General features: G+C 28.4%; 3 protein-coding genes across 3 annotated transcripts in view; 2 read left to right on the top strand and 1 right to left on the bottom strand.

The window, feature by feature from the left end:
- The first annotated feature begins 203 nt into the window (after positions 1-203).
- On the top strand, positions 204-2909 carry LOC135954675 (tetratricopeptide repeat protein 27). Its single transcript, XM_065504889.1, has 4 exons — positions 204-341; positions 399-769; positions 847-1346; positions 1407-2909. Exons 1-4 carry the CDS (start codon positions 287-289, stop codon positions 2854-2856), a joined length of 2376 nt encoding a protein of 791 aa, XP_065360961.1. The 5' UTR covers positions 204-286; the 3' UTR covers positions 2857-2909.
- A 350-nt stretch (positions 2910-3259) lies between these two features.
- On the bottom strand, positions 3260-4715 carry Wdr92 (WD repeat domain 92). Its single transcript, XM_065504890.1, has 2 exons — positions 4341-4715; positions 3260-4285 (listed from the first exon to the last, which is right to left on the bottom strand). Exons 1-2 carry the CDS (start codon positions 4613-4615, stop codon positions 3436-3438), a joined length of 1125 nt encoding a protein of 374 aa, XP_065360962.1. The 5' UTR covers positions 4616-4715; the 3' UTR covers positions 3260-3435.
- Positions 4716-6479: 1764 nt separating this feature from the next.
- The window catches only part of Prestin (prestin), a 28460-nt gene continuing 23283 nt past the window's right edge, over positions 6480-11656 (top strand). The window contains exons 1-2 of the mRNA XM_065504705.1: positions 6480-6529; positions 7417-7736. The gene's annotated coding sequence lies outside the window, so the exon portion shown is untranslated. The remainder of the gene's footprint in view (positions 6530-7416; positions 7737-11656) is intronic.

Below are 11656 nucleotides of genomic sequence, written 5' to 3'. Positions count from 1 at the left end.
TTCCAAACACTTAACAATTTTCTTAACCATTCGCACTAAATTAAAAAAGAAACTAAAAAAGTACCGTTGGTTTTCTTAACAGGCTGTTTCAAATATTAATTATTTTTAGGTAAACACAGCTGTTTTGTTTGTTAGTGTTGGTGAGCAACAAGTCTGTGAGCAAAAAAGAACAAGCAGAAATAATCAAAACAAAAAGAAGAAATTTAACAAGTTCATTGATAAATGTAAACGTTTTTAAACGTGCTTAAACAAATTTTGCTAAAACATTCTAGAATTTTGTATAAAAATGGTTTTAAATTTACAATATTTATGTAATTTTAATCAACAAATAGATATAAAAGGTGATTTGTATAAATAATTGTGAATAAACCAGAAATTAATAGAAATTTTTTCTTTAGATGTGTGTAATGAATCATTAAAACGTGTTTGGACGGGCGAATGGAAGGTTTCAGATTTGCAGGAGTTGTTGGTGAAATGGTTGGCTTGTAAAGATTCTTTAAATGAATTAACTGCTGCAGAAATTGAAGATTTATTAGCATTTGCTGTGGAATTATTGTTTGTATTTGCTCAATATAATTTTACCGGCCCCTTTGATGATCTGCCAGAATTCGAGCAATTTGTGAAAGAAAGTTTGTCCTTTGTGGCTGATCCTTTTGAGGAGTTGAAAGAGAATGGTGAAGAAATTAATCCTAATGTAGTGTTGGGTGAATTTTTGTTAGTGGCCAAGGATATTTTAAAGAAATTGTTGAATAGTCAGCAGGAGTCGGTGGTAAGTAAAGAAAAAGTGGGGTTATTTTAAATTCTGACTTAAATCTTAACAATCCATATGTCTGCATTACTTCCTAGGTCCTTCGCTGGTGGCACTTACGCTATTTATGCCTTCATCAACACTGTATCGATGAGTTAACCGCCAATCTGTGGGAGCAAGTTAAACAAGAATCCGATTGGCTGCTAAAACATCTTTCGCAATTGGATAATAAAGAATATGAGGCTTTAATGTATCTAGAAATAGCCAATGCCTATTTGCAATATCATCGCGGAGAAAAATGCAATGAAATTTTAGACAATCTATGTGATCATTTGAAAGTACAACTTAATGTTGAGGGTATATTGGGAGTACGCACAAAATTCCAGCAGAAAGCTCTTCCACAACTTTGTCTAAAGGTTGAACAAACCGAAAACAATCAACTGCCGGCTGCCAAACTTTCCAATGGCAATATAGAGATACCCAAACTCTTGTTGTTGGAAGATGATACACGTTTGGAGAGAATACGTTTTATGGAGGAAAAGGATAATGAGGTAATGACCATACCCAGTGTTTTGCAGGCCATGGTCTTAACAAAAGTGTAAGTAAACGTTTGTGTAATAAATAGACAACAAAATGAATAAATTATTTTTCTATTTAGGCGCCAATTGAAACGTTCCCAACCCAAAGATCGTTTGGCCGATGAGGAATTGGAACCATATACGCAAACTTTGTTGTATCAAGAACACGGACCTTTGCAAGTCAGACAGTCTGCTTTACTGCTAAATTGTGTGCAAGAGTCCAATCATCGTCGTACGGTTGAGCGCAGTTGGAAACAATGTGAAGAGGCTGTAAAATTACTTTCCGAACGCAGTTACTCTGTAAAAGATCGCTTTTCTTATGCCTTTGCTGCCTTTTTACAACCCAAATGGCAGGTTCAAGCCCAGCTTTGTGAATTATTGATGTCTTTGGGCATGATTAAATCAGCCTTGGATATTTATCTGAAAATTCAAAACTGGGAACAAGTGATACATTGCTATACCGCTTTGGATTTACGCCACAAAGCTGCTGAAATCATACAACAAGAGCTAAACAAAAAGCCTACTGTTTTGCTGTACTGTTTGCTGGGTAATGCCACCGATAATCCCGATTGCTATGCCACAGCCTGGGAGTTCTCTAAGCAAACCAGCGGCAAGGCCAAAGCATTTTGGGGTAATTATCTATTTGCCCATAAGAAATATGAGGAAGCCATACCCCATTATGAAAAATCAGTGGAAATTAACTCATTGCAAGAAAGCATATGGTTGCGTTTGGGTTATTGTGCCATAATATTGGAGAAATGGGAATTGGCTGTACATGCTTATATAACATACACCCACTTAGAACCTTTTGGTTTTGAGTCTTGGAATAATTTGGCCAAGGCCCTAATAAAACTGGGCGACAAGAAAAGAGCCCATAAGGTTTTAAACGAATCTTTAAAGTGCAACTATACTAGCTGGAAGGTGTGGGAAAACTTTATGGTGGTATCGGTGGATACGGGTCATTTTGAAGATGCCATGAATGCCTACAACAGACTGTCCGAATTAAAAACTCATTACCTGGACTTGGAAGTATTGTGTGTTACAATAACAGCCATAGCCGAAGGCAAACCAGATGCCAAGGGTCAGACACCAGAACGTTTACTGAAAAAAGCCACTACTCTAATGGGTCATCAGTGCATTAAACATGGCTCCGAGCCTAAAGTATGGGAATTGGCAGCCTTATTGGCTCCCACACCTTTAAAGAAGGGCGAGAAACTGGTGAAAGCTTTTAGATCCTATACCGCCAAGGAATTAGTTTGGGCCACTAAACAGCCTTTTGCTCAAAAAGCTTTAGAGTTGTGTGAGGAATTAAGTAAAAGATCTTTGGAGGCCATTAACAATCACAGCGAAGATGAAAGTGAAGTAATGATAACTTCCCAATTAAATTCGGCCCGCTTGGCCGATCAAGCCTGCATAAGAGCTATTGAAAAGGAAACCACACAATTTCCCGAAAATGAAGAATTATTGCAAAGGGTAAAATTAATGCTGGAGGAAATGACAACGCTTGTTAAACAAAGAATGGGAGTGTAATGGAAAGTTAAATAAACTTACAAGTGTTTGTGATAAGTTAACAAACTAAGAAATTTACAATTTTTATTATAATTTGTTTATAGGGTCTTATAATTTTGTTTTTATTTAAACAGCAATGCATTTTTATACTCAATAAACTCTAGCAACCAGTTTAGTTAACATTTTAACTAAGATATTAAGGCATTTTACAATGCTGGAGGAAATAAACTTCCTTGTAAGGGCGCTGCTACACGTTCAATATATATTGACCAGTATCGCGAAATTTATTGAACGTGTAGTATTGATAGATCGCAGAATAATCTAATATTGTGAAATCCAGATTGCGATCCAAATATCACAATATATATTGAACATGTAGCAGTGCCCTTAAACAAAGAATGACAGTGTAATGAAATAAGTGAAATACAGTACAATTGTTGGTGATAAATTAACAAACTACAAAATCTTATAAAAATCAACAAATTTTTTTCAAATTGTTTATAGGGCCTTTTAAATTTTCTTTTGTATTTTAACCAGCAATCCATTTTTATTCTCAATAAACTCTACAAAACTGGTTTAGTTAACAGTTTAACTAATAAATTAATATAAATTAAGTTTAGTTGTCACCAATACTCTGACACTCTGATCAAAAGCTCCACACACTGCCAAACCCATTTTATCGGGATGCCAATCAAAACAGTGCACGGGTTGTGTAGACAATGTAGAAGCATGCAGCATATGTACAGAGCCCGTCACTCCCTCACCAAAACCATCCAAGCCCTCTTTGCTTCTTTTCTCGGGATACTCATAGTTCCATAAACGTATAGAGCCTGTGCCACCGCAGGTCACAAATATATCACGATTTTGTGGTAAATGTTTAGCACACCAAACGGTGGCTTTGGGGCCGGTTATAACGCCATTAGAACCCACCGAACGACCAGCGTTACGTTCTTCCAGGCAAGTGAATCCCTTTGAAGGATGCTGAGTTCTCATATCATAAACCAAAAGGCCTCCTTCTAGTGTGGTAACCACCATTTTATTCATGGGTATATCTTTGCGATCAAATTCTATGCCACATATACCATTCTTAAGAGAAGTTTCCCATCTCACGGAGAGTTGGCGCAAATCAAACAGCTTCAAATCGCCATTGTCATAGCCAGCGGCCACACAACGTTCCTCATTGCTGTAGCTATCACCTATGGCCACAGCCCAGCAATCTCTTTTGACATTCAAGGAGCCCGTTACACCCGGAGTTGAATCCGGCGTCATATCTACCACCGGAGCATTACCCTGTCTAATATCCCACACCTTTACAGAGCCATCACGGCTGCCAGTAACAATTTCCGGAGCACCACAATCTATTTGTTTGCCGCCCAAAGCATCTATGCAATTAATAATGGAAGAATGAGCCTCTACATTATAAACCGGAAGCTCAGGACGTTCTAAATCTCTATGGAAAAGATAATAATTAGTATATATCATAAAAATCCTTTCCTGAAACTTACAAAACCTGCAGTCTACCCTGGAAATCACCTATAGCCATATGCCGATTCCTTAACGAAGATGCACCAAAAGTGCCACATTTAAAGGCAGATTTTTTCTCCACCGTCTTGACCTTTTCCATTTTATTCTCATTCAATTCATAGATCTCCAATATACCCTGGCCATTGGGTTTTGAACCCAACACCACAAATTTGGCCGAACAGGGTATCCATTTGGTGTCATACACGGTGTAGTTTACAGCTTGATGCAAATGTTCTATCATTTGGGGTTTATCCATAGTGGACGTTTGAATTTTATTGTTATCGTTGTTAGAGACGCAGTTTATTTGATTTTTTCTGGAAATTGTTTGAAAACCTAAATTTATTTACCGGTTGCTATGATATTTCCTAGCAGGTATTTGGTGCATGTTTACTAATAATAAATAATGACAGTTGTCAAACAGCTGTCAATGGGATAAGGTTGCCCGCACTATAGTTGGGGTAGCTGTAGAGTTTCCGTTATTTTTTTTTGTAGTTGAAAGGAGTGGCCAGATGTAGGTTATTTTTTTCAAATCATTGCCAAATAAATTAATTTTCTTAATTTTTTAAAAAATTTAGCTGAACGCTATAATTTACAAAATGTTTCAATAATTTTTAATTTTTCTTAAATTGAAATAAAGAAATTTTTAAAAAAATTAAATTTTTTACTCAAAATAATTTATTTTCTTAAAGAAAAGTAAAATCTGTTTTAAATTTTCTAAAAACATTTATTTTTTTGCTGAAATTATGTTTATATTCCTTAAATTTTTTTAATAACTTTCCAAAACTTTTATATTTTCAGTTAATTTAATTAATTTCCTTAATTTTTTTATGAAATTCAACTTTTTTACCAAATTTGTAGTCATTATTTATTTAAAATTTTAATTTATCTATAAAAAATTAAATTTTTAATTTTCCTAATCAGAAATACAGGAATTTATAAAAAAATAAATTTTTTTTTTCCAAAATAATTTATTTCCTTAAAAAAAATTTAAAACTTTTTTGCATTTTGTAAACATAATTGAATTTTTGGAAAAAAATATTTATTTTTTATTTTAATATTTTAAGTTAATTTATTTAATTTTTTTATAAAGTTTCACTTTAAACGCTATTATTTACCAAATTTGTAGTCATTAGAATTTAGAATTTATCTATAAAAATTCAAAATTTTCTATAAATTTTTATTTTTTTTAAATTGAAATAAGAAATTTTTTAAAAAAATTAATATTTTTACTCAAAATAATTTATTTTCTTAAAAAAGACTTCAAAACTCTTTTGCATTTTGTAAAAAAAAATTATTTTTTTGAAAAAATTATTTATAATGCCTCTATTTAAAAAAAAAATTCCAAATCATTGCATAATTTTTATATTTTTAGTTAATTTAAATTAATTCTTTATTTTTTTTTTATATAAAAACGCTATTATTTACCAAATTTGTAGTCTTTATTTATTTAAAATTTGAATTTATCTATAAAACAATCAACATTTTTAATTTTCATAATCAGAAATATAGAAATTTTTTTAAAAAATAAAAAATTTTCACAAAATAATTTATTTCATTAAAAAAAATAAAAACTATTTTGCATTTTCGTAAAAACATTTAATTTATTGAAAAAAATATTTTTAAATTCCTCTATTGTTAAAAAAAATCATTGTTATTTTAATTAATTTCATTAATTTTTTTTGTTTACCAAATTTGTGTCATTATTAAATAATATTTTGAATTTATCTATAAATTTTTAATTTTCCTAATGACAAATACAGATTTTTTTATAAAAAATAATTTTTTTTTTCTCCAAGTAATTTATTGTCTTCATAAAATGTTTAATTTGTATAACATTTTATCTAAAGTCTTGATTTTGTTTTGAAATTATGTTTAAAATCAATAATTTCTTTTAATATTTCCAAAATTATTTAAAAATTATAAAATTTTTTGTTTATTTCCTTAATCTCTTGAACACCCTGTGAAAATCGCTGCTTTCTACATTATTTCTTGATCTGGTAGCTTTTAAATATGGCAGCACTTTGTGTCAAGTTAATCTCTCTCTCTCATTCTCTGTTTAGCCAAAAACCAAACAGCTGTAAAATTGACAGTATTTTTTTAGAGTTTGCAAAGTGAAAACGGAAATGGAATAAACGCAAAAAATTTTACAATAAATTAATTGAATTAAATTGTAGGGGGCTAAGAAAATATTAAAGAAATTATTTTAAAATACAAGGAAAACCTAATTTAAAGAATATTATTGTAATAAATCAGCTTAAAAACAAGAATTTTGTTGATTTTAAAAATAAATTGTTGGTTTTTGTGCAGTTAAATTTATATTTTTTTTGCTTTTGTTTTATATAAAATTGTTTTTTTTTTTTAGATAATATGCATTAGTGTGTGTTTAACTTGGTTGATTGTATATTGCTTCCGTTACCCCCAAATCAGTAGCAAATTGTCCAATATTCCGCTTGTTAGTCATTTAGCCACTGGCCATCAGACCTATACAGCGCGCGCGTCTCTCTTGTGTGTGTTTTTAATAAATATTTTTTTATTTTTGTTGGTTTTATAATAAATAATTCCCTCCCAACCAACTAAATTTAAAAAAAAACGTTGAAGTTTATTAAAACGATACTAACTAAATTTCGTTTATGGAATTACTAGAGAGGAAGAAGGGAAAGAGAGCAGGTATTTAGTGAGGGATTCGCGTGTTTTAACTAATTCGTCATTAACCCACAATTATACAAACAACAATAACATACAAAAATATCATTAAAAATAAAACGAAATAAGTAAAAACCCAAAAAAAAAATCAGAAAAAAAAAAATTCCAAACGTTAACTGAATAATAATTGTTTCTTTGCAAAATAATAACATGAAATTTTTCCTTAAAGAATTTAAATAACGTTTTAGAATTCTTTAAGCTATAAAATACTAGATTATAAATCATCCTCAAGTTAAAAATCAAGTGTTTTTTTTAAAATTTCATTATTTTGTTTGGTGCTTGTGAACTAAATAAATTGGCAACAGGCAGATAACAAAAACAACAACTAATTCTCTCTCCAACATTGATGACTAGGTACATAGCAAATCTATTTAATACAACAACAAATTAAAACAAAAGAAGAAACAAAATAAAAGTAAAAACAAAAACAGCAAACTCATCATCATCATCACCAACCAAGCAATAAGAAATAAATAATAATAAAACAACAACAAAAACTTATATACACACATGTTGTATATAGATTTTTGAAACATTTGACTGTGATAACAATAAAAACAACTACAACAACCACATTAACTAAATAAACTACAACTTTAATACGAGTTGTTGTTACTACACTAACAAAGCAACGACAAAAACATCAAGCAACTATAATAAATTACAAAAAAAAGGTAACATTTCAATGTTTAATTTTAATTGTATGTTAAATTTGATTTCCAGTTTTTTTATTGGTTTTCTTTACATAATCATAATAATTGGCATTTAATAACGAACAAAAAATCCCTTAAAAAACACAGGAATTCAACAATTAAGTATAAAATTTTACTTAAATATTAGAAAATTGTTTGTGGAAAGAATTTAACACATCTCAATAAATTATCGTGAAAAAAGCTAGAACAAAAAAGACAATTTGGAACAAAAAAATGTTGGAAAATGCTTTATAATTCTAATTCAGCTATGAAATTGTAGAGAATATTCAAAAATTTCATTATTCAACCTTAAAACGTAATTCAGCTAGGGAATTTTGTTCAAATATCAAAAAATTATTTATTCAGCTAAGCAAAAATAAAGTAATCATGAATTAAATAAAATTCGGTTATGAAATTTCATTACTCAGCTTTCAAAAATTAAAGCTACCATTAAAATTATTATATTCTGCTGGAGTAAAATCTATTAAATTTCCTTAAAACCTAATTCAGCTATGACATTTTATGGAAAATTTACAAATTTCTTTATTCAGCTAAAGAAATCTCTATGAAATGCCTTTAAAACCTAATTCAGCTAAGAAATTTTATGGAAAATTTACAAATTTCATTATTCAGCTAAGGAAATTTCTATGAAATGTCTTTAAAATCTAATTCAGCTAAAAAATATTTGTTGTAAATTTAAAAATTTCATAATTCAGCTAAACAAATCTCTATGAATTGCCTTTAAATCCTAATTCAGCTAAGAAATTTTATGGAAAATTTACAAATTTCACTATTCAGCTTAAGAAATCTCTATGAAATGCCTTTAAAACCTAATTCAGCTAAAGAATTTTTTTCGAATGGCAAAAATTAACTTATTCAGCTAAGCTAAAATTTTGAAATAAATAAAAAATCTAATTCAGCTATGCAGAATATATTATTTTACTATTCAGCTAAATAATTTGCAAGAATATTTCAAAATAATGCAATTTATAAGCTAAAAATTCAATTCAGCTGACTTATTTTTTCATTCAGCTGGTTCAATTTTTTGAAAATTAAATAAGAATTTAGTTTAGTTTAGTTCTTATCATTTCTGTTATATTTTATTGCTATTCAGCTAAGTAAATTTAATGATAATTTTAAAATAATCTTATTAATTGGCTTAAAACTCAACTCAGCTAAGTTATTTAGCTATTCAGCTAAGTAAATTTCAGTCAAAATACAAAATATTTGTAATTCTTGGGTAAAAACTCAATTCAGCTGACTTATTTTGCAATTCAGCTAGATACATTTTTAGGAAATTTAAAAATTATGAGGTTTAGTTTAGTTCATATCAATTCAGTTATATTTTATTGCTATTCAGCTAAGTAAATTTGATGATAATTTTAAAAGAATCTTATTAATTGGCTTAAAACTCAATTCAGCTAAGTAAATCTTAAAATTATAAGGCAAAAATTCAATTCAGCTAAGTTATTTTGCTATTTAGCTAAGTAAATTTCAGGAAAATAAAAAAATAATGCAACTCGTTAGATAAAAACTCAATTCAGCTGAGTTATTTTCCTATTCAGCTGGCTAAATTTCTTGTGAATTAAAAAAAAACCCAATTCAGCTAAGTCTCTTTGCAATTCAGCTAGGTAAATTTTAAGAAATTTTTAAAAAAGTAAAATTCAGCTAAGTAAATTTTTTTTTAAATTTAAAAATAATATTACTTATTATTTAAAAACTCAATTCAGCTGAACTATTTTGCTATTCAGCTAAGTAAATTTGATGATAATTTTAAATTAATTTTATTAATTAGTTAAAAATTCAATTCAGCTAAGTTATTTTTCTATTCAGCTAAGTAAATCGCAGTAAAAATTTTAAATTATTCTAATTATTAGTTAAAAATCCAATTCAGCTAAGTTATTTTGCAATTCAGCTAAATAATTTTCAGGGATATCCAAAAAAAGTGTAATATTTTAGGTAAAAAATCAATTCAGCTGAATTATTTTGCAATTCAGCTAAATAGATTTCAAGAAAATTTAATTTAAATTTAAACAGGTTTCAAAAAAATTTAAAAAATCGCAGTAAAAATTGAAAATTATTATAATTATTAGGTAGGACTTCAATTCAGCTAAGTTATTTTGCTATTCAGCTAAGTAAATCTCAGTAAAACTTGAAAATTATTATAATTATTATGTAAAAATCCAATTCAGCTGAGTTATTTGGCAATTCAGCTAACTAAATTTCAGGTAAATCTTAAAAGAGTGCAATATTTTTGTTAAAAACTCAATTCAGCTAAGTTATTTTGCTATTCAGCTAATTATATTTCTTAGAAATTAGAAAATAATTTTATTTATTATTTAAAAATTCAATTCAGCTGAAATATTTTGTAATTCAGCTAAATAAATTTGAGGAAAATTTTTAAGTTATGTAATTTATTAGGCAAATATTGAATTCAGCTAATTTATTTAGCTATTCAGCTAAGTAAATCTCAGTAAAAATGGAAAATTATTATAATTATTAGCTAAATAACCAATTCAGCTTAATTATTTTACTATTCAGCTGAAAAAATTTGTGGAGAAATTATAGAGAATTAAGTTTAGCTTATAAAATTTTAATTCAGCTAGCTTATTATGCTATTCAGCTAAGTTAATTGAAAAAAAATTATATTCAGCTAAGTAAATTTAAGAAAAATAAGATTTTTTTTTTGATTTTTTCTGAAAAAAATATACCTATTTATTATTAAATATAGCAATTCAGCTAAGTAAATCTAAGTTTGAAATCAATTTAAATTTATAAATTGTGAACTTAAGTTATAAAATTATTAGGGCTTTTAAAATCTATTTTGAATACAATTAATGTTAAAACCCTAGATAAATACACATAAAACGGAAAGTCTCCTGTCAAAGACCTAACTCAGTTGTCAAAAACCCAAGTGGTGAGAATGAATTACCAGAAAAAACTATGAGAAAACTAAAACAACACTTGTAAGTTTTTCTAGTTTCTATCATATTTTCACTCAAACCAAAAAAGCAATTTCTTGTAATTTTAATTTTGCATGTGTTTAGCTGTCATTCGAAACACTTTTAGTTTTTACTTTCCTTCCAATTTACGTTTATAATCTGAGGTAAAGGTCATTGTAACCTAAAATACAATAAAAAAAAAACATTAGCTAACGCCTGTTCTTTACAAATATAAAGTAAAGGGGGAGGGGGACAAACACCTGTTTATTTTTCTTTTGGTCTAATTTGTGGTTTGTTTTGTTTTTAATTTAATAAGAAATTTATTTTTATACATTTTTTTAAAACTATTTGACACTCAGTTTTTTCACTTAGGCAGACAGACAGACAGACATTCATTCACTTACCTACCCACAACATTAGTTTAGTTGTTGTTTTTATTCAGTTCTTTAATTTGAATATTGTAGCTGCCTATTATAAATAGTTTTATTTTTATTATAGCTAACATGTGTAGTCGTTTTAATTATTGTTTTTTTGTTTTAATTATAATTAATTCCAATTTGCATGTTAACTAGCGAGTACAGCTGCACTTTGTTTTAATGTAAACATGAATTAAAAAGAAAAAAAAACAAATCATATGTGTTTTTGTTTTGATTTTCTTGTTTATACTTCATCTCTGGTGAGTTGTTTTTTCTCTTTTAATTGCCTCCCACTATTTGTTATTATGAGGGAGCAACAATAATAACTCCCCACTCTCACCCCCTTCTCACTCTTTGTTTTAATGGCGTCAAAAACAATAACATTGCCATTAACCGCAACAATAACAACAAGTTTATTGTTATTGTGTGAAATTGCAGTGTTGCATTTAAATTTTTTTGGTTTTGTTTAATGATGGTGTTTAATTGTTTTCATTAAAATGCGATTTAAAAGTGTTAAATGGTTTGGACGTGTTTTGTTTTGTCA

This window comes from Calliphora vicina, chromosome 3 (assembly GCF_958450345.1).
Source record: "Calliphora vicina chromosome 3, idCalVici1.1, whole genome shotgun sequence".
In the NCBI taxonomy this organism is placed as follows: domain Eukaryota; kingdom Metazoa; phylum Arthropoda; class Insecta; order Diptera; family Calliphoridae; genus Calliphora; species Calliphora vicina.
The sequence above is the reverse complement of the archived record's forward strand: the minus strand, read 5'-3'. Positions and strand labels throughout refer to the sequence as shown.